Source organism: Pinus tabuliformis, chromosome 3_1 (assembly GCF_031772625.1).
Source record: "Pinus tabuliformis cultivar Carrire ecotype Pingquan chromosome 3_1, CPIR1, whole genome shotgun sequence".
Lineage (NCBI taxonomy): Eukaryota > Viridiplantae > Streptophyta > Pinopsida > Pinales > Pinaceae > Pinus > Pinus tabuliformis.
Genome location: NC_142301.1, coordinates 896119003 through 896143522, shown reverse-complemented (window position 1 = coordinate 896143522; position 24520 = coordinate 896119003). Strand labels below are relative to the sequence as shown.

The 24520-nt window shown below is 38.8% G+C and overlaps 1 protein-coding gene across 1 annotated transcript; it reads left to right on the top strand.

Annotated features, from left to right (window-relative positions):
* Positions 1-18203: 18203 nt before the first annotated feature.
* Positions 18204-19220, top strand: LOC149190519 (uncharacterized). Its single transcript, XM_089410537.1, has one exon. It carries the CDS (start codon positions 18204-18206, stop codon positions 19218-19220), a length of 1017 nt encoding a protein of 338 aa, XP_089266663.1.
* Positions 19221-24520: the final 5300 nt, after the last annotated feature.

The window sequence follows — 24520 nt, the reverse complement described above, 5'->3', positions numbered from 1 at the left end:
CTGTCATTGAGGCATGCAAGCTCCAAGGCACCGGAAGGGAGTCTCTAGATCAGCTTCCTGGATAATGAGCTGAAGTCGACAGGAAGTGACTTTGATCGAAGGTGGGCCATGATGTTTCCCACATCATCGACACGAGACAGAGAGATAATGTTGTGAATCAGGATCATGTGAGCTATCAGAGGGAGGTTGTTTTTCTGCAGAGGTCAACTTCTCTTGAACATATCGGCGGCACGATAGTGGAATTGGCAGTATTTGACATCAATGGATCAGAGGTCATGGTGACGAGGCAATGAGCAGATGAGAGGTCAAACAGGATTATCCAAATCCACGGAGGCAAGTGAAAAATGAGATGAGATATCCCCACCCAAACACGAAAGCAGACAAGTGCCATGTTCAAGAGCGACATACTGCCGACACGACAATAATTATGGTTCCATTTTCCCCCGCCATTTCTGGCGAGTACCCCAATTATTTTTAACAAGCTCGATGGGGATAGCATATGCTTGTGGTGCGTCATTTCGACAGAATCTGATGTCATCAGGTTTTAACGAGTCTGACAAAGGAAGAACTCCACGTCTTTTCATGTTTAGAGAGTTTGAAAAGACAGCAGAAAAGTAAACTCCAGGGGGGTCCTTTTTCGTAAATTTGTGTCTCCCGAGCCCGAAAAAGTATAAAACAATGCTCGAAAGAACCGCCCGACCATTACGATCGAGGAGTACTTTTCATAGGTAGTGACATCGACCTGAAAAAGTAAAAAAACGATCGATATCATGTCGTTTCGTAACCATTAACGAACCTGAAACGACAAGGGTCCGACGATCTTTTCGTCTTTACACGGTCGGAAAAGGGTTTAAAGACGACCGCCTCTTATTTCCATTTAACGAGTCAAGAGGGAACTCGGCAATCTTTTCATCTTTAAACGGTCGGAAAAGAGCTGAAAGCAGACCTCCATTTTTATTTTCTTTAACGAGTCAAAAGGGGAAAAAATACTCGGCAATCTTTTCATATTTTACGAGTCAGAAAAGAGCTTAAAGGTGACTCATCCTAGAGGAACGAGTGGTATAAAGGGTAGCAACTGGTTCCGGCAATGGTGGAACTGCTCAAAACATGTAATGGTCAAGAGGCTGGCTAACAAAACCACTCATCGTTGCGGTTCCTCGGGAAAGGATAAACAACCAAGTGAAAGCATATGATTAGCCAAAGAGATGGTAGCAATAGAATGAAACAACCAAGGCTCATTTAGCAAAATTTAGCGGATAAATACAACAATCACGAGATGTAAAATGGGTATGGGTTCATTTTTACACAAGCTTGAACCATGGAGAACTTTGCTTGGATTCGGTTTCATGTTTACACAAGCTTGAAACGAAAAACTATGCTTGTTATCAGTTCGCATGCCCCTAGCATAATAACGCAAATCGAGGTACATGCCCCCCAAGCTTCATTGCATTCAACAAAGTGGATGGAGTGAAGGTTCACTCTCGAGATCTAGGAAAGACTCGACTTGGAAAGGAGGAGATGTTTCATTTTTTAATGAGGTTGACCTAGGAAAAGAACTATCCTCATAACCCTTGTTTTCATTTTTTAACGAGGTCGCCACAAGATCAAAACTATCCTCAGACACCTAGTTTCATTTTTTAAGGATCTTGACACAGGAAAACGAACTATGCTCCGACCAAGCCTAGTTTCATTTTTTAAGGAGCTTGACACAGGAAAGGAACTATGCTCCACCCCAGACCCAGTTTCATTTTTTAAGGAGCTTGACACTGGAAAGGAACTATGCTCCAACATCTTGTTTCGTTTTTTAACAAGGTCGCCACAAGATCGAAACTATCCTCGGCCCAAACTTCATCATAATGAATAGGAAGTCGGGTCTTCCAAGAGTGCCACTCCCGGTGGAAGGATAACATCTCGGAAGTCAGGACCCAATGCCCCCAGGACACTATGCACAACGGCGACATCACTGGATATAGGCACGGGATAGGTGGCCACGTAGTGGATCTGTGCTGGGGCCAATGCAACTGGTGGATGAAAACCAGGAGGGGATGATGACTGCGCAGGAGGGACTCGTGGACGAACGAACGATAATTGATCGATAGTCACAATTCTTCCATCGTATGGAAAGCAAACCACACGGAAAAGTGAAGAGACAAGGGCCCCCATGGCATATACATAGTCACGACCAAGGAGAAGATTGAAATCTAAAGCACCTTGGGTAACCGATACGTCTATATAGACGGTTTTTCCTCCCAAAGTAATAGGGAACTTTGGAAGGATCCCTAATGGTTGACTAATTCCTCTGTCAAAAGCCGTCAAATTCGGTGCGACTGGCACAAGCTGTGGGGAACCCAAAGCTTGCCAAGTAGTAGCAGGCATAAGACTGACAGATGCACCCTCATCCAAAACAGTGCCAGGTATCGCTTTATTATAGGCGTGTACCGTGACCCAGAAAGGCACATGGGATGGGAGGCGGGAGGTAGTCAAACGACTCCAGTCGAAGGAAACAACTGAACTACTTGGTGGGGGAATCGTATGATTGCCCCCCTGCTCTAAAGGAACCGAAGCAGGACTCTCGGGAACAGCTGGGATAGGAGAGTCGTTTCCGGACTCAGGAGAATCTGAAGAGACGAGAAGAACATGGGAATGATGCTCTTCCAAAATAGAGTGGTCAACGGGTGGTGAACTCGAGTCGACACTCTTTCCGACCAATGGTTGGTCCGGAACAGGCTTGGCAGAGCCACGTTCGGGAAGAGGAGGCTGGACAAGAGAGGAATCTTGGTCGATCTCTTTGTCAGCAGGGGAACGATCTGCGGCTGCAGAGAGACGTTGATAACCAGTGGGAAGTTGGGGTGAGGGAGCTGTAAGACTTTCCAAGACAACAGAGGCTTTATCCATGAGCGGACAAAGGTGAAGGGGATGATTGCCTTCACAAAGTCTACAGGGGATTCAAAGCTTCCCTTTTCCCTTACCATTTCCGGATGATAGGGTAGCATCGTCGTGAGCTCCAGAGGACGATGAGGGGCGGGCCGGATCGTGAGACCATACTTCTAAGACCTTGGGAATGCCAGGACAATCGCGAAGAAGATGGTCCTCCTTGCACAACTTACAAGGAAATTTGACCTTCCGCGGAGGAGTAGAAGGTGGCTCGACTTGATTTGTACTTTTAACCTCTCGCTTAGGAGTCTTATTCTTCTTTGTCTTCTTCTTCTTCTTCTTAGCCACCTGGTTACTTAAATCCAGACTTTCGCCAAGCGAAGTAGAAGATGAGGACGCAGAAATAGGCGAAGAAGGGGAGAGGTCCACCTTGGAATCAACATGATGTTGTTCGGGTGGAGGAGACGGTGGAACAGGAGTCATCACACTCGGGACTACCGAGGTCGAAAACAACCATACGGGCAAACCGATGGTTAACCCAGGCAAAGACAAAGTTTCCATATACGGAGCACCGACATTTCCAAAAGAAGGAAATGGACTAGGGTTTCCATCTGGGGGAACACCTTGGCCGGTAGACTCAGGGAAGGATGCCATTGAAAATGAGAAAGAACCCTACTCAAGCTAACGCAAACAAGATCTAACTGGGTAAATGTGAATCGTGGCCGAATAAATTTTAAGACAAAGGAACTGAACTTGACCTTTTCATGTTTTAAGAGTCGAGAAAAGGACAAAAAGGTGACTCTAGTCTCCTTCGAATGTTTAATGAGCACGAAGTGACAAGACGCTCACTGGCACCTTTTCTTTTAAGGAGTTCGAAAAGGATCAAAAGTGACTACTCTGGAGACTCTAGGCAAAGGGTTTACCAAACAATCCGTAAAACTTCTTATACACCTTGGCAATCAGATGAAAACCAAGGACTTCCCGTACGACAGTCAATCTTCCCGAATGCTGTGTTCAGTGCATTACGGCTTGTAAGGCGGCAGACACGGCTTCTTGTGGATAAAGGATGATAACCTAGTGGGGTCTCCACATATACTCGATGGTACGTGGGAGCACAAATCCGTGCTAGACGACTACCGAGTCACAAAAGGAGGAATCACCCAACCGTAATGTGAAACAATAGTGACTAGGTTTAACGACGCCGGAACACGTCTCTAGCCTAGACCTCTAAATGTGTGCGTTAAGTTCCAATGCGCTGTTAGATTCATTCAGTTCATTTTACAGTTGATCTTTGATTAGGTTTCAGTTTTCAGGTCCTACCGTATGTGATTTCTCAGAATTTCCTAAATGCAAGCTATATGCCAAAATATATCATTCCATTCAATGAATGCTAACTACAGAAGAGTTGAGATCTTTCAATCGAACAAAATGATCATAAAACAAACAATGATAACTCTAATGCAGCTAATGGCAATAAAAGAAACTTTTCTTTAAAGTCATTAATCACTAACAACAACGAAAAACTTTAATTTCCATTAACTAATATAACGCAAAAGAGATTGTTCGTTTTTCTTTTATTGACAAAATGCACTAAGTAAATTTTGAGAAACAATAACAGAGAGCAAAAAAGCAAATTTCACTCAATGGACACAATCAAGTCTTTGAAAAGAAAGGCAATCCTTCAAACCAAGAAAAACTCCAAAATCTCAATGAGCCATGTGATCTAGGCTCAAAACGAAGCCATATGGAAATCAAGCAAAAAGAACTAAATTGCTCGAATAACCCAAAAACAAGCTTCAACAACCACCAAACAGATGCAAAAGAGTATCCAAAAAGCTGACTGGATCAAGAGAAGACCGAAACAGAAACTGGCAAACACCCAAAGTATGCAAATGTAATCTATTTCACACTTTTCATTCATATCCTGAAAATGAGAATTCTAATTATGCAAGTGTGATCTATGCAAGAGAATTCTCAAACACATGATGATTCTAATGTAATCTAAGAACCAATCAAGTGCAAACCAAGAAAAACAGGTGAGAGTTCCAAAGATCATAAACTAAAAACACTCAAAGGCGATTAACACTCATACACAATTTAGCCCCCCCCTCGGCGAATGAGGGGGAATTTTTTTTGCAAAAACAAAAGCAAAAAGATGCAAAATTGTGAAAAGATCGAGACAAACCTCCAAGTAATGATCAAAGGAAATCAAATTAATAATTTGCCAGAAAAAGACTCAAAACCAGTCAAAAAAGACTCTGATACATTCAGATGATTGAACAAAATAGGAAACCCAAGCTTGGAAGGCTGTAAACAAGCAAAATGAACAAGTTCACAGGGTTGGCGCGACTGTTAGGAAGAAAACTGCGCTAATTGAGCATTGGCGCGAGCTGTACACTGGAAAATGGCGCCAATTGGCGCGACTGTCAGGCCTAAAAACGCGCTAATCAAATTTGCCGACTAAAAAAATAAAAACCAACAGTTCACGGCTTGACTAACAGAAACCAGACAGATCAAATATACAGACAGGACGACCAAGCATAAAAATCCAGCTCAGAAAACTCATCTAAGCAAGCAAACAAGAGAGATCAAGGTGCATGACAAACTCCAAGCTGTTCGGTTCGTAAACCAAACCGGAGATTGACTGAAGTGGCGTTGATCTACTCCGCTAATGCAAAGCAATAGCGTTTCGAAGGCTACCTGGCCGTTCTTCAGGCTCCGTCCAAGGTTTATGAATCAAACAACAAATAGCTTCCCCAGTGGAGTCGCCAAATTGTTGGAGAGGTAAATCCCCTCTGCGGACAGAGGCGATCCCACTAGCCCAAAATGGGTCTAGCAACAATCAATTAACGCTACCATGCAAGTTCCTAGTTGCAAATTGAAAGTGGATTATGAGAACCAACCTGGAGTCCAGCGCTAGTGTCGTAGACGAGTTGATACTCTCATTCCCTTGCTCCGGCAGGTCACGATCCTCACGATCTCCGCGAATGGATACCTGCACATGCAAAGAACGAAGCGAATACAAGCATAGAATCCACTAAATACAACTATATATCGGTCAGAAAAGACATAGATCAAACATTATCATAATGAACAATAAGATCGGAACCATAACGATAGTCGTTTATTAATGAATAATCAACAGAGAAAAATACAACCAAAGTTCTGACGTTGAATCTCTCCTCTGGCTGGGCGAGCAGCTACATATGTCTTGCAATAGACCTTTCTCTCTCTTTGATTATGAATACACAGCTCAGACTTCTGGCAGCATAACCTCCCTATGCTCCAAGACTCTTACTATCACTCAAGACAAGCGTTATCACTACTACTCAAAAACTCCCAAAACTAGCTTGTCAAATGCATGAGGACAGACTTTTATAGATGGAGAAGGGGAGGAAGATACAATGCATCAAGACACCCATTATGGATTGGCATTATCTCCAAAAAGCTGTTGTGGATAGATGTAAGGGATAGATGATGAATCTCGACATCTAGAAGATTAGCTTTATCCTCAAAAGACTTCATGACTTGAAGGGAAAAAACATCCGGGCGCGCGTTTGTTAAAAATCTTTTCCAAACTCGGTTGGCGCGGGTGTTACTCTAAGACAGAGTGCCAACGGGCGCGCCTTCTTTTGAGGATCTCCCTCATTGGTGCGGGTAGTACACTGTGGACCCGCGCTAATGGAAAAAGGGCACTTTTCAGGGATATTTTGCAGGAGGTGTCTTCAGGGCACATGAAGTCCATACTTAGGGGAACATAATGCAAGTGTTTTTAAGTTATGTCACTGCTCACAGGTCCCGGAATGAGTCCTCCAAAGTACGGGAAATGGGTAACAGGGACGGTGACCAATGGTGACAAATTACTGTGTAACATGAAGTATCATGTAAACCATAAAATTTAAGGTTCAAATCTTAGTGGGTCAAGCTAACAAAAAAAAATAGTAATAATAATAATTTAAAATAAAATTATAATTTTATTTTATTTTATGTTTTTCAACGTGAGATGCATAATGAAGTAATTGATTTGATGCTTGCTATGAATTGATGCTTATAAGTGTTTATCAGGGCTAGGCGGATTCAGGGCTAGGCGTCGCAAGAGGGCGGACACTACCACCATGAAATCCCCCTCTTCGACTTTGCATTCGGTGACGAATGCATGCCATGGCAGAATGCAAAGCCGAGCTAGAGTTGGCTGAAGAATTGAACAGAGGATGAGCAAGGGAAGGTTGGGTTGATGTCAAATTACAGAGCCTAGTTTGGGAGAAGTGATGCCCATTACCAAGGTCTACACAACTTACCAACCAGCAACGGCTCCAGGTTCAGCAGCCTGAGGCGGACAAATGCAATGGAGTGGGGGGGAAGAACAACATTATGGCGAGTGGAATCCATTGATGTGCGCATGATGGGTAAATCTCAGCCAAAGTACCCATTTAATAAGCTTGCAGGCCGCCATGAATTCGTATTAGGCTGGCATGGGAGGGAACGTAGACGGCCATGTGACCCGTCCTCTCGCCACCCATCAGTCTAATCATTTTAAATGGTTAGGTTATCACCCGCATCCAGGTATATTTAATTTTAATTAATACACATATAAAAATTTAATATTTACAATAAACTATTCTAATTAAATATATATAATTAATATTATATATATTAAATCGAAACATATAAAAAAAATACCAAACATATATATAATCTAAATTTTAATAAAATTAAAATAAACATATTTTTATATATAAAAATGTAAAGTTTATATAAACATTTTAAATTTATATCTTCCATACCACGTGTTAAGCGTTATCTACCGAGTGTTAAGTGTTTAGAAGCCAAATAATGGCATCACCACCATGATGTTGATTGTGTATTTAGAGGTGGTGAAAATAAAGGAAAAGTTAATACGGTGAAAGCTTGGTGTTATATTTTAATTAGTTAGAGTAAGATAAGATCTTTGTTAGTTTTGTTATAACTAATCATATAGGTGTCTGGTGTATTTTATTGGTTTCTGCATTTTTTTGGTGATGTATTTGAATTTTATTTCTCACGGAAAGGTATTTATTTATGTTTGTGTTTTACTTATTTTATGTATATTAAAATATTTTAATGATTTATTAAAATATTTTAATGATTTAAATATATTGAGAAGATTATATTTCGTTATTTTATGTATATTAAAATATTTTAATAATTTAAATATATTTAGGAAAATTATATCATTGTTAATTTTAATTATGTTTTTAAAATTATGATGTACACTAAAAATATTTATATTGGCATGGTAAATTTTGGTGGTCTTTATTATTATTTGAGGGAGTTGTCTTTAGTGTGATTTTTTGGACTTTCTGGTGCGGGAATACCGTGGAAAAATTTGAGGTGAAATGTTGAATTGTGTTATTTAAACTCGTTTTTTTATTGTATATATTGATTCAATGCATAAAAAACTCTTAGGGCACTTCTATTGTGCAGGGGTTACCCATGATTTCAATAAATTCCTACCAAATTTTATAGAAATTAGAGCTAAAAAACCCACTAGAAAAACTTCCAAAAAATCACACTAAAGACAACTTAGAGTGCACTTTGTTCCCGACCTCTATAATCTTAAATTGAGTAAGCCATCAACAGAAAAAAATACTGAATATATCTTCCACTTGTCTAATCATGCTTTCAAATTCAATGTTCCATTGGTGTTAAAAACTCTTCTCTCTTATTCTTACACTTGAATTCATAATCACCGTTTAAAAAATTACAATTTACTAGTATCACGTCCCCTACATGAGATTTAACTTTAACAATTGAATAATGCCAAGACCCAATATAATATTAAGGTCTTGCACATCCCTCCTTACATCATCTGCTTAAATGAAAGAAAAAACATCATAACGATGAAAACTTATTTAAACCTCTTCTAACAAGGCATTAAAAAAATTTTAACAAAAAATCGTGTTTCATAAATGAAAGTGCTTACAAATTACACTAACCCCTTTTTAAGAAAATAAATATAATTTTTTTAGCTAAATAAATAATTAGCTAAATAATGTATTAACGTTTGTAAACTCATAACATGTATTGCTAACCAGCAAAGACTCCTAGCAATTTTGATCATAAGCTTAAAGAAATAATTAAACTCAATGATAGAAATATTCCACAAAATTAATACATACAATGATTTTATATTCTTTTTCACTTATACTTCTCTAATGATGAACATTAAAATGTGCAAACATGTTTATTCAATCAAAAATATTTTGAAAACCAAAAAAGAGCCATAGAAAATAAAATAAAATAAAATAAAATATATATTAATTTTTTTTTTTTTTTTTTTTTATTATCAAAAACTCTCAACCACCAATATGAACTTACTCTTGAGAAGCATCATTCACATAGTAAAGTTGTTATTGCTCTAAATTTATTTTATTTTAAGATAACCCTGCTTAAGAAAGAATCGATCACAAATAACAATAATCATACATATCTTTTGTAAATTATACAATCTATCATAGCTCTAAACCCCAAATAAGAAAATATTTGTCCGCATGAAGTGACAATAGTTTGTGAACCGATAACCGTCATATTACTATAGATAAAATACTAAATATTTATGAAAATATGGATAATTGCCATTACAATATGGTCGTGCTTTCTTTATCGGGGCTCCAAGGTTATGATTTTCTAGGTATCTCGTTCAATTGTCTTGTTTTGGTGTATGGGGTATGGTATCTTTGGAATTTTTCTATTGAGTTTTAATGGTAGCTTCTACCTTGACATTTCATAGCGGAAATTGAGAGTTTTATGGCTCACTGTTGTTAGTTTTGGGCTACATTGTTTGATGTTGGTGTTTGGCAACAAAAATCAGTCTGTAGTCGATGGTTTTTTGCTATCTTATTCTGTGGGTAGTCCTATTGTATCAATTTTTCTCTGTAAGGTCAAGGAATTTTGGTTATCCGAGTTTCTAAGAGTGTATAATTCAAACTCTATAGTCATTTCCCTTATCGTTCTCCTGTCACAAGTAATTACGATCTATCAAGGGTCACCAGAATATTAAGTCGACTTTCCTTTGTGTTTTGGGGACGATATAACTCTGCTTGGGTTTGTGTTTCGTAATGGGAGACCAAATTATATAACTGGATTTCCTGTGAGTTTTGGGGACAATATAGTTTTTCCTGGGTGTTGTCCTTTTCATCATTCTGAGAGTCAAATTACAAGTCTTGAGGTCAACCAAGTTAGTGTCAATACTATGTACCTCTTTGTGACTATGGAAAGTTGACAGGGAGGTTCCAGTAGTAGTTCTATTTCTCATCACAAACGTTTATTTGGATGGAATTTGGTGGAAACTTTGTTCAACTTGGTTCCTCCGGGGATTAGAAAGGAGATTTGACACCTGGAATCGAAAGAGTTTAGGGATAAGGCCTTCTTATTTGATTCAGAGGTGGGCGTTTGAGATTTTAAATGGATTAGTGACCCAGGGAATTTTAGAAGGAGACTGCACTTTTTGCATTATGTTGCAGTACATCAATAGTTGGACACTCTATTTCATTTGGTGCTCTGAGACAAAAAGGTGGATAATTACAAAAATTTTGCAGACTAGGAGGACATAAAACACCTCCTAAGGAACGTTCGCTTCTATTTGGATGATATACTCACACATTTGTAAAGGGTGGAAAAGTATGTGATGTTGGATTCTGATTCTGACTCTAAAGATGTCACTTACGCTCATGTTGTTATCAATGTTCAACCGATCAACACTTCTCCACCATCCAACGCAACTCCCTCTCTCTGGTCATCATCTAAGACTGAATGGTACTACTCCATCAATAGTGGCAATGTTTGGATGCAAATTATCCTATTGGCACTTTTCCATAATATGAACTGCGCATTAGGGGTTTCGACTATCTTCTTGGCATCAAGGAGGCTAATGAGTGGTTGTTTTTGTTTGTCTCATGTCTTACTGTAATGATTGTAAAAATTTCTGGTATAGTTTTGCATTTTGGCACTTAGTATTGTGCCTCCTTTTGGTGTTGGAACACATATAGTTATCATCCTTTTTAATGTTCTGTAAAACCAGTGGTCAATGTTGATCAAACTCATTTCTAATTTTTGAAAAATTTGATGTTATTCAAACATATCTAATTAGAGGTTTACACTCCCAAATTAGTCCTTTTGAATAAGCATGTTATCAATGTAAAATCATTTTATTAATAGAAAAATTTTGTACCAACTTAAAAATAAAAAATAAAATAAAATAAAATAAAATTTATCATTCACCATTTGATAATAAGAAACATAAGGGATAACACTTTCATATAACATTTATAACCTTTTAAAGAAAATTGTATTATCATAACACACTTTTGAACTCTGCAATTATATTTCCCATTTAAAACTAAAGGACATGAAATGTGGAATTCCAAGAAGGGGTGTGAATGGAAGTCAAATAAAAAAAATAACTACCAAATTTAAATAAACATTATCAATCAAAATGTGACCAATAATTTAGGATACAAATGCAAATAAGAAATACCAAAATAATGTAACAAGCATTATTATTATGGTTAAGGATACACTCGTCTGTAAGTCCATTATTTTATATGGGTTTGTGCATGTATGTGGTAGAAGTTAGTTCAATTAATAACGTTACAAAGTAGTGAAAATGATGCAATTAAAAAAACCAAAAATAAGGAGATTTAAGGGAATGCACTATAGGTTGTTGTTAAAAATTAACATTTTAATTTATTTTTAATACTTATAAAACATAAAAACAATCAAAGAAAGACAAAATTTCAGAAATATTTGAACAATCTTTAAGGAAAATTCCCTTAAATGTAATTATTGTTATGAAGCAGCCTAACTTCTCTAAAAAATGTAATTTTCTTCCCCCTAGTTCTTGTCATGCTAATTGCCTAAGTAAAAAATGAGAAGATGAGAGAGGATGAAGAATAAATGAATACAATTTCAAAAGAATAAAATATGAACAATAGATATAGGCAAAAATTAGTTTGTTTGAATAAATGGTTGGTGAACTCTGTATGTTTGGTTGATATGGAGACCAAAAAGATTTACGATAAAAAAATTAAAGGGACTTTAAGCTCATTTATATGTTCATTGGAGTTAAAATTCCTTGAAATATGTATTGTAATTTTATGAATTTTTGAATTAAAACAAATGCCTATAGTATGCTTAAAATTTGAAGGTGTTCTTTTTGCTTACATGTTTGATATTTAAATTGTTATATGTTGGTTAATTGTAACAACTCTGGGTTAAGTTTCCATGTAATTAATGAGCATTATAAAAAGCAAAAATAAAACCAAGGTCATGGGACATATATTTAAGGTTGAATGCGGGGGAAACATACATTAGGCATCAATTGTGGTTAATTATTGGCTATGGAAATTGACATTGGCATTGCCAAAAGGCAAAGGTGAATAAATGGAAATAAATTCAAGAAATAAAGGAAAATAAGAGAAAAGGAAGATTAAGAGAAATGAATATGCATGCAAAGGAAATTTAAGACAAAAAGGAAAAGGAAAATAAACTAAAAGAGGAGAGAGAACACTACAACAAGAGAAGAGAGCACTTGGACACAGGAAAGACTCAAGCAAGAAAACAAGTAAGGGATGGGCAAGGAAAGAAGCGCAAGGAGAGGAATTGGACAACAATAAGCAAGGGAATAAATCAAGCAAAGAAAGAGCAACTAGCAGGATGATTTTGCAGGTAACAGGTTGCATGTGTGTTTTCATTACTAGGATTTGAATGCATGGTGCAAGCATTTGGTCTATTGGTTATTTTCTATTATTGGCGTGGATTTTGCTTGGATTGATAGTGGTGTACAACCTTGCCTATGCCATTTCTTGGATAGCCATGATGATTTGGCTTTCCTATTTGGTTAAGATTTGGAATTGCTAAAATATTTTGGAACCAGGTTAAGGTGGTATTAGAAAAATCCAAAGGGTTGGGGATGGAGATGGTTTTCTTCGGGAAGCCCTTAACAAGTGGGTGGAGACAGGAAAATTCCTCTCGGCATGGTGAATAAATTATGAGGCATCTAATCTTGTGTTGGTTTTAGTGATCTTTGGACCAGTTTAGGTGAGATCATTATGGCTTGAGGGTGGAGGTGGTTTAACCTCTAGAATCCCTGTTTGGTTATGATTTGGTTTAACCCATGAGATCCAACATTCATGCTTGGAATATGGAACATGGGTGATTGGATGAAAGAGAGATTTGGTTCATCCCAATCTATGGATGAGTGGTATGTGGAAGTCCCTGACTTGGTTGGTATTATGCATATGTTATTGTCTGTATTTATTATTGAGAATAATCAGCACAAGTTCTAATTTGATGTGTGATTATATGACTAGTTTGTCATGGTTTCATTCTGGTTAAATGTTGGCTATATGCATGGTATATATATCATTATATGATGCACTCTTCTTATGGTTATATTGCATGGTTTAACAAGCTCTTGGTTATTTATATGAATGCATGAGCTAATATGTGTTGTTGCAACTAGTAAGAAAGAGAAATAAGCCTTCTTGATAAACCTTTAATGAAACTAATGAATCAGTGAACAATTATGAATTCATGACCTATAGGTATTATGTTTACAAAGTGTTTGTCTAAATGTTTCACATGTGTTGGACAAGTTTTGAGAAAGAGTAGAGTTTGAATTAAGCACATAGACACATAGACCTCGTTGACAAAATTCTAGAAAGTTCTAGGCAATTTTGGGGAGTTGGCCTAAATACTAGCCTAAAAATCTACAACAGCGCTTCTAGCCACACCCTCTTAACTAGAAAATCTCGGTTGTTGCCACATGGAGGATGACTTATGCATGCAGCTGAAAGCCTCTGGCTGCTTTCACAAGACTGCATGTGTGCGATTGGGAGGTAAAGTAGGTCAAAAAGGTAGTTCCAGCTCAGGGAAGGGTCACCTGTGGATGTTCTCTGATATCTGGGTGATCATGTGTCCCCGAAAGGTTGCAGTAAGGTTGGGTCATGTATAGTAAATTTCAACTCATATTTACCTGGTGAGCTTGTAGAAGAGGGTAAATGTGGGGTGGGGTGTTAGAGGGCGATATCAAAGAAGTTGCATAACACTAGACCTTAGGGTAAATGTAGGTTGTGTTTTTTTCTTAAAAAGTAGCTTTCTTGGTTTTATTCAGAGTGGATGATGGTGATGGACAACCATCACGCTCCACTACATCGCATCATCATGTCATTTTGAATGAATGATGAGCATCATCATCGTTAATAAAGGTTTACAAGATTTGAATTTAATCATAATGACGACGGATTGGAATCAAAATTGATTCCTCTCAAAGTCTTTTAGGGGTTTAAATTTGTGAAAGAAATTTTAATTTTTTTAAATAATTTTTATAATTTTTAATTTAAAAATAAATTAAATATTGAATAATTACTATGTTTTAATATTAGATAAAAATAAACGAGAATGGATACAAATTAAAAGTCCATGTTTATTACTTCGCGGATTTTTTTTTTCTTAACTTTTATTTATTAGAAATTTTATCTTTCTAAATCTTTGTATTCCATCATTTCTATAATATTATATTATTTGTTAGTTTTTTTTGCTTTGGAAAATATCCAAATAATTATTTATAATCCATAAGTAAATTATAATTGGATAAGAAACACATTAGTTGGATTAGTGGTAAATATGTGGTTTTATGATAATTTTGAAGAATAAATAATAGACAATTGTTTTTTCTCATTAGTAATGCTATGTGTCACTTTCTGATCAATGATGTTGTCTCTCTTTCTTTATAACCTCTTAAGCCAATCCATCTATCTCTTACACATTTGTAATCTAATTGTAAAGATAATGTATAGTTCTTCATTTCAAAAGTAAGTGTGTCAATGATTTTGTTTGATATAAAAATACTTTGTTAAGCTTGCTGAAAATTTCCAATTCGTGTGTTCTTGATTAAGTTTATATATGAACTTACACAAAATTAACCTTTTCAACATCACAAAACATGATTATATTCATTCAATTTCTATAATCTTTGGGTATTCTCATTTTCTTGATTTTAGGTATCTTTATCTATCACACTCTTTTGGTCACAATTAATTAAGGAATTTTACGCAGGTGCGTGCCGAGCGGGGAGGTGAGCCGAAAGCAACCAACCAGGTCGCCTCAGTCTAGATTGTCTCAGCCATGCGCATACCCAATCAAGGATAAGCAGGTAAATCTGAAGAACCAATGCATGGTTCACGCTTGTCTCTTCCTTGTTTCAAGTTATTGTTTAGTCCATGCATGCCCACCACCCGACGTGCCTCATCTCAGACACCTGAAAGACTTTGCCTATAGCCATCCATGCTAGCCCATAGACTGACACGCAGTCCATCTCTCTTCATTGGTCTAGTTATATAACCAGCTCTATGAGGGGAGTAAATTTTTGGCTAGCTTCACTACCATCTCTCCCAGTCACTTGAATCTCCCCGCTTGTTTTCAAATCTATTGGTTTTCGGGTTCGCTGGAGGAATTTCGACGCCTTCCCCTCAGCATGCGCCTGGTAAGAGGTCAGTCATTCCATCCCTAACAACCTTTGTTATTTCTATTTAGCTTATGGAGTATAGTTTCTACATATGTATTATAGAGACTGCTCAGATTCAATAAGTTTTTGTCGTTTTGAAAATCTTTTGCTAAGATGATTTAAAATACAAAGTTGGGAGTCTATAAAATTTCTGGGCCAATCGTTTAATATATTCAAGGTTTAGAACTCGGAACTTCCATCATGGATTAAGATCATCTCCTCAGGGTCTGTTTCTTTTATCCAACATGCTTAAATTTTTTTTGCTTTGTCTTAGGGATTATTCAGAATGTTCTGGGAAATCATTCACAATTTAAAGAAGTTTATAGTAATTCATAAACCTTGCACAAAATTTCGTTTCAAAATAGGGTCATGGTGGTGTATTGTTGAAATATACTTCTGTTGTTTAGTCTGTCAAGACTCTTCATCCAGTTAACAAGATACAAGGAGCTGGTATGCCCTCATGAGATGCACCCTATAGCTGTTTCAAACTCTGGAGCTCCCATGGACTGTAGCCAGTAGGTTTTTTCCATCAATCGGAGGCCTTGGTTTTCTGGTCCGGAAAACTTTTTTCACGGGACCGGTTTTAAACAGTCTAATCTGGAATGGAATTTCAAATCTCATAGGGATTTGGGTTTGTCCTTTAGATGACTTGTCCTGTACTTGAGGGTATAAAAAATATAGGATTTTCCCTTTCCAGTCAATTTCCCTGTGCGGTGTCGTCATCCATAGTTATTATCTCTAGCCATGCTAGTGCTTCTATCTCCGCGCCCACTTTGAAATCTGGAATCATCCTTCCCGAGTCTTCTTTGACACCAGCTCAAGTGTCAGAAGTGTCTTTATTTCCTGCATTTGGCATTTACCTCATCCAAGCTTTACATTCAGAAATCGGTCAAAGGCTGATTAATTCTGGTACAAAAAATTTGGTTCGGTAATCTATCTAGGACAAAGGTAACTCTGCTAAGCTAGGGGGAAGGTTTTTGGAGGCGCATGGACGGTGGGTCTAATGCGTCAGCCATGGAGGCCATGGTTCGGGCTGCAATTTAGGCCGAGAAGGAATGGGGGGATGCCACGTTGTCTGTTGGATGGCAATCAACCTTGGATGACGTGGTTGTCAAGCCTGTGATGCATGGTGCTGACAGGGAGAGGGAAAGGCTTTGTAGAGAGCTTCCACTTCGGGAGATCAATACGAAAGGTTCTTCCCAACAGAAAGACAAGCTTTTGCGTGAACACGCAAACCGCTATAATATGGCCCGGAACCCTGTCAAAACCACCCCCCCGCCTACTGCATTAAAATTGGATAGCGTTCACTTGACTGAAAGAATTGAAAGCCTACAGGACCTTGCCTTGGTGGGTAGATGTCATTTTCCAGAAATGGATGATGCCGCGATGAGAAAATGGCTCGAGGTTCAGTGGAAACCACTGATCAGATATACCCCCATTATTTCAAATCTCATGAAGGAGTGGTATTGCTTTCATTTCTTGAATGCCAGTGATGTAGAAACTGTTTTGAAATGTCCGTGGGTTTATAGAAGCAGTTTCCTTGCTCTCTACAGGTGGTATATTGGGTATGACCCCTTGAAAAACACTCCTTCGAATAACCTGATCTGAGTAAAGCTCCCAAACCTTCCCCTGGAGATGTGGTCCAAGGAAACTTTAGCCGAGATTGGTAATTAAATTGGAAGATTCGTTTACGTTGACCCAAGGTGTCTTGGGGAAAAAGACAAAAGAATAGCGTGGATTCTTATTGAAAAGGCCTATAGGGGGGGTTTCTTGACCATATTGAGATTGCATGGAGAGACTTGAAAATAAAACAAAGACTGGATTTTTGGGGCATCCCGTTCAGATGCTCGGCATGCCACAGGACTGGTCACCTTATAAAAAATTGCTCTTGGCATCAAGTTCTAAAAAGCAGATTGCTTCATCGAAAGTTCCGGACAGAATCCCTCGTGCTCACTGAAAAGGAGATCCCATCTCCTCCAGCTAGTTTAACTCCGATGGAACTTGTGGATGGGCAAGTTTTTAAAAACTTAGAAAACAAAGTCATCCAATCTCCTCAGCTGTTTTCTCAGGATTTTTCTCAAGGCCTAGACTCCAGACCTAAAAGCTCGGATAATTTTGGCTTTTCTGCTGAAAATAGATCTCCATCTCCTCCTTGCATGCCCATTCCAGAACCAAATGTCGACAAAGCAGTGCCTCATCCGCCGCCCATCCATTTTACGGTGGGCTCCCATCCCATTCTAATCTCCTCATCCTTGTCGACGCCTAAAAAGTATTTTTTACCTCATTCAAAAGGAAAAGAGCCAATGGTGGCTGTTACCCCATTAAACTCCCCTGTTTCATCTCCAACAAACTTGTATGACAACGACTTAGACTTTCTTCTCAGCAGAAAATATCTTGAGCTGGAACCTTTGACCATCCATAAACCAAGAAATCCTGCTCTTCCTTTCATAAGTCTGAATTCTGCAAGGAACATAACAGTGAGAAAAAAGCACAATGGTGGTAGCAGACATTTTAGGGGGAGGACAATTGCTGCAGACAGTGGTGTGAGGAATCTGTCCCTAGTTGATGTTCCCATCTTTGACATGTCAGAGACATAGCCTCTTAGAGCAAGCGTGGTTGGAGAAACGTCCAAATGACCTTTATTATATCTATGAACATTAGAGGTCTGGGAGCAGAGCTAAAATTTTTGGCATTAAAGGATCTTTTCTACTCAGCTCAGCCAAAAATTATTTTAATTCAAGAAACCATGCACAACAAACAAGTGTCCATATCCTATTTTAGGAAAATGTTTCCCTCTTGGTACCTGGTAGCTTCGGAGGCAAAGGGTATATCAGGGGGTCTGGCGGTCTTGTGGGACCCTGCGTGGATCAGAGCTAAAGCATACAAGTGCTTTGCAGGCATTCTTATCTTAGCATCTATCAGAGGAAAAGAGAGCACCATTAATATTTTAAACACCTACGCCCCATATAAGAACAGGATTCCTTTCTGGGAAAAGTTATTTGCTTCAGAAATTTTTGATATTGAATCACTGATGATTGCAGGCGATCTAAACATAACACTAAGCTCAGAAGAAAGATGGGGAAACTGCAGGAAGAGAGACCCGCTAGCAGAACGCATAAAGTATGAACTACTACTCAGAAATCTTGTAGACATTGCTCCATCAAAAATGATGCCCACGTGGGACAATGGAAGAATGGAGAAGGCGTATATCGCTAAAAGGATTGATCGGTTCATAGTTCATGTCAGCATTATTGATAAAATGGGCATGCCATATTTGTCCATTGGGAATGTCTTTATTTCTGACCATAGGCCAATTTATCTTAGTTGGAGGGAAAAAGGGTTCAGAAAGGGGTACCCATTTAAATTCAACAGAATATGTTTGGAAGATCTAGACTTCAATGAAATCATAACAAAAACATGGAAATATTTGTCAGCAAAAAATATGATGCCACCTTTTATGACTTTTAGAGACAAGCTGTCTGCTATAAGAAAGGTAGTCAAAGAATGGCAATTTAAAAAAAGTGAGAGGGACAAAAATGCTCTTAAAGAAACTCAGAGAGAAGTGGACAACATTTCCGAGGCTATGGATGCAAACTCCCTCCCTTTTAGCAAGAGATGTCGCATAAAGGAGCTTGAAAGGATAAAACAAAATCTTCTGAAGCAGGAAGAAGTCTCTTGGAGGCTCAAAAGTAGGGCAATATGGCTCAAACAAGGTGACAGAAACACTAAGTTTTTTCATAAGTATGCAAATTATAGGCGCGAGAGAAATACCATATGGAAAATAAGTGATGGTCAGGTGTAATGACCCCGGTAACTTGTAATTCTGGAATAATTACTATGGTGAAAACTGTATGAGTGGTGACTTGTTATTACTAAATGACATTGTTAATTATGAAAGTGAATATAATAGATTATTTTTTTATGTGTATATTCATGAAATGCTGGCAGCCTCCTGAAGGAGGATTTTCTATTGAAAGAAAATAAAAATCAGTTATGAAACTGAAAAGCAACTGCTTCTCACCCAAGGAAAAGTCCTGGGAGGAAAACCTCTGGGCTGTTGATGAACAGACAGGGAGAAGAATTCCAGAGAGAGAGCAGAGTGAGAAAAGAGGTTAAGTCTGGTAGTGACCAGATAACCTAGCATGGTAGTGCATGAGTCTTGTTGAGGGCTGTAGGCCTGCAAGACTGCTCGGGGGGAGAATCCAGCGGGAAGTGGATCTCAAGGTTGGGAGGTTAAGAGCAAACATATAAGGTGCAGGTGAACTTCTGGAGCCTTAACTCTTGTAGCTGGCGAGCCAGGTACGAGTTACATACCATTGTTCACTATTATTCGTTATTGTTTACTAGATTTATGACTCTGTAATATGCTACTGGTGTTTAGGCGGAAACTACAGTAAACTAAATCTTTGCATTATTAGTTGCAAGAATATACATATATGTTTGAGACAGTGCTTATTAGTGCCTGAACTGGTTATTTTAAACAAAAGAACAAAGTTTATCTATTAGATATACAATGCAGGTTGTTGAATGAAAAGTACTGGTTATTGTCCATAAAGAACAGAAACAAATCAATATAGGCAAACTAAGTATGTTGTCTATATAGAGAACAGAAATAAACTTCTTATAAACTGAGCATCAAAACATGCTGTCGACATATAGATAAGAACCGGTATTCAACTGCAACTGTATAACTGGAATATACATCAAAGCAGAGACATTCTAGTTGTAACCGACCGTATGCAAATCCGGAGGCAAAGGCCTTAGTAGTAAGCAAGAGAAGAAAGATATACGAGAACGATACAGCATATTGCAACAGTAAAACGATTTAGATAAAATATAGAACTGTATCACAGTTTCGTGCAGCTACGGAAAACAGAGTACGCCGTGAAATGGGTTATTATTCACAAGTATATCACAAACTATAGCAAAAAGCGTACCAGACCCTGTACGAGGGTTGAATGTCATTATTCTCAAACTTATAAAGAAATCACTGCGGCATACCCACATGCGCAGAATCTATGTGAAAGAATTAAAACATAGCAATATTGTTAACAAATTTCAACTAGTTAAATGATTAAAGATAAGCCGTAATGGTGCGAGGTCGACACGAAGTCACTGTGCGACCAAACCCTGTAGAGAGAACGGCCGGTGAACTAACCGCCGGTAACCTGTAGGTAGGCGACAGCCACCTTAACCCTCAATAATAAATCAGAACCCTATGGACAATGGACAGTATTGAACCGGAACATGATGCCAAACACTGTATAATCACAAGAAAAGTATTGTATACGGTACAGTATAGCTGAACGCTGAATGAACGAAACCATTGACAAATGCATGCAAGCCGAACAGGCGAATTTATTAATAAATATATACATGGTAAGTTTCAAAAAACATCCTTAAATATATATAGCAGGAAACCCTTTCGGGTGACAGAACAGTATGAAAACCCAAAGATATAGAGTACTGAAGGAGGCCTTGGCCGTCTTAGATTCATATACATATGGAAAAGTCAGATAGAAAACCCTCTTGGCAAATAACAACAATACACGTTCAGAAATATTAAAACATTCAGGGTTTATGGTTCCGACAGAGGGCCGTGAACCCTCAAACCATAATATATGAATCTGGCAGAATGCCGAATGGTTAACCAACCCCCATCTGTATATTCAAGAATGGAAAGGCCGTCCTCGTTTCGAGCTCGGAATTGAACGAAGGACAGAACCCTGGACCATTAAAATAAAACTGCCATGAGGAATACCTCAGGCTGGTTTCGAACACCATAAGTTAAATCATATAATAACCCTTCTATTCTGTTAATCATGATTTCGGGTGAGGAAAAATGAATGGTAAATACCTGTAAGTGCAGGGACTGCGTATTGACCCTTGAGCCGTGTGGAAACCCCATTCGGATACCTGTAAAACCAATAAGAAGCGAGGTAAGCTCAGAGTAAAGACATGCCGGAGTATAAATAAGACCTGTTAGCATAAACCAATACGAATTATCCATGAGAAGATTTAATATATGGCGCGTTATGGATACCTGGAGAATGTTGCAGGATTGCTCACCGGCGCATGGAGGACTGCCGAGCGGAGCAGAATGCGGCTCTTCCACAGACAAATGCAAATGAACCCGAGAACCTCGGCTCGGTGGATAATAAAGGTCACTAAAACCCTTGAGCTGTCGTAAACCCTTGGATCTGGTTAAGTGATCCGGGCCGTCCGTCGAATCCAAGTTATGGCGCGCTAAACCCCGCAGAGTTACCAATGTATCACATGGCCTCTGCACGGTGCTAGCCACCTGGCAGGGGTAGGTGAGGATATTAACATACGTTCACCACTTGGTACCGATATGGTCGGATAGTAAGGTTGAAGCGCCACCTTTGACTTAGCCATAATATAATTCCGACACTTCCAAACAAACAGTTGGGATTCTCCATGGAAAGCTTACATTATTCATATGTGTACATTTAACTATAACATGGGTGCATCAATGGTACAAAATTTTAGGTATATGCAAAGGATTATCCCATGCTCGTTATATCTATGGATGAATGTTATGCGTATGGTATTTAATTAAATTTTTTTTAGTTGGTGTAAATGTCATGGGGTCGTGACAATGTGGTATCAGAGCAGAGGTTTCAAAACTGTGGCCTCTGGAGCAGTGAAGCCCAGCTGCAAAAGAAAAAAAAAAAAATAAAAAAATTGCATATATGAAGAAGTAAATAATGCAGCTAATTGATTTTCTTGTGTACCAATTAGGAGATCCATACAGAAACAACCATCTGCTAACAGTCAACAAGCAAGATGGAGGAAATGCAGGGAACTGGCAGCGTCCCTCAAGAAAATGCTGAGCTGTGGGTACAGCTTGGTGCTGAAACACGCAGTACCAATCTAGCGATACTGCAAACTGTCCAAGAGCTGAAAAGTGAGATGGCGCGACTGCGAGAGGACAATGCACGATTAACAGTGGAGCAAGAAAGAATATTAAAGAGTCTGTCAGACAAACAAAATCCACCATTAGCCAATCCCAGTGCGGAACAGCAAAGGGGAACTGAAGAACGGGATTACGCACCTGAAATTTCAGAGGAGAAGGAAGACCATTCTGACAATGTACTGGAACAGCAGACCTCAAAGAGACAGAAAATGGAATTACAGGGAGAATTCCGGAAAATCAAACCTCCACTTTTCGATGGAGAGCAGGAAGAAGCGGCAGAGGCTTGGTTAATTAACATTAACAAGTATTTCCAATTGTATGAATATGACCAAAATCTGAAGGCGCGGCTGGCCATTTTCCAGCTACAGGGCAAAGCCACCTTGTGGTGGGAAGAAATTAAAATTGTGAAGGGAGTAAGTGAACAAAGCATAACCTGGGAAAAGTTTCAGAAATACTTTAAGGAAAGGTATTTAACCGAGCGTTTCTATGATGAGAAGGCACGGGAATTCCATGACTTACGACTGGGACAACAGTCCATGGACGAATTCATAAATCGCTTCACATCCCTGCTTCGCTATGTGCCATATATCAAAGAAGAAAAGGCCAAAGTGCAGAGATTTGTGAGCAGCCTACCAGCCTATATAAGGGAACGAATAGAGTTTGACAATCCTCGAACCATGGACGAGGCAATTCGTAAGGCAAGAATTTGTTACCAGCAGAACAAACAAAGAGGAGATATTTCAAGCAAAAGATGGAATGACAAGAAAAGCAACAGAGTTGCTGGTAATAACAAAGGAAGTCGTGGAAATGGTGGTAAGGGTGCTGGAAAGGGGCAGTTTAACAGAAATACAACTAAGGGTACCTTCCGGGCCAAGCCAAGTGAAAGCAGAGTTAGTGAACCTCCTGCCAGATCAGAGATTGAAGGAACCAGACCTCCAGTCCAGTGTTGGGGATGTGGAGGACCGCATTATGTTAAAAACTGCCCGCAGCGTAAAGGAGGCGACCAAATATCTCAAATCCACGAAGCCTCGACCGTTGGGGATGTGGCACGCAGCGTACCAAGAATTAACGCAGCCTTGGAGGACCGGCAAGCTGAATATCAACCGAGCATGGTGGAGTTTGAAGGTAAGATCTCAAACCTTTCTGTAGCTGTACTTATTGATCCAGGAGCTACTTTAAGTTATGTTAGTCCAAAAGTAGTGGAACATTGTAAGCTATCACCGGAAAGGTTCAAAAATCCATGGTTGGTACAGTTAGCTACGGGAGCCAAAAGACGGGTTTTAGCTAAAGTTAATAACTGTTCTTTCAGTATAGCTGGACAGCCAGTAACAGCAGACCTGAATGTACTCCCATTAGGCTCTTATGACATCCTTATTGGTATGGATTGGCTGGAAAAGCACTGGTCATTGGTGAACTGCAAAACTAAAACCATTTATTACAAGGATGATTTGGGGCAACAGCAGGAATTGCAGGGAATTAAACACCCTGTCCAGATTCGACCTATCACCGCTTCTCAGTTAGCTAAGTGCATTAGAAAGAAATGTCAGATCTATGCCATACAAGTTGGTTATGCAAACCAGAAAGATAAGATGTCCGCATTAGGCAATATCCCGGTGGTACAGGAATTTACAGATGTTTTTCCTGAAGAGGTACCAGGGCTGCCTCCAAAGAGGGACATAGACTTTACTATAAAATTAATACCGGGAGCAGCACCAGTATCACGGGCACCATACCGAATGAGCGTACCAGAGTTAACAGAGTTGAAGATGCAACTACAAGAGCTGTTGGATAAACAGTACATACGTCCCAGTGTATCACCATGGGGAGCTCCAGTATTATTTGTGAAAAAGAAAGATGGCACTCTACGTATGTGTATAGACTATCGACAGTTGAATAAGCTCACGGTCAAAAACAAGTATCCCTTACCCAGAATAGATGAACTCTTTGATCAAGTGAAAGGGGCAAAAGTATTTTCCAAGATCGATCTGCGATCTGGTTATCATCAGATCAGGATTAAAGATGAGGACATCGCTAAAACCGCCTTCAGGACACGCTATGGACACTACGAATTTGTAGTGCTACCTTTTGGTTTGACCAATGCACCTGCCACCTTCATGTGTATGATGAACAGCGTGTTCCATCGGTTTTTGGACAAATTTGTGCTG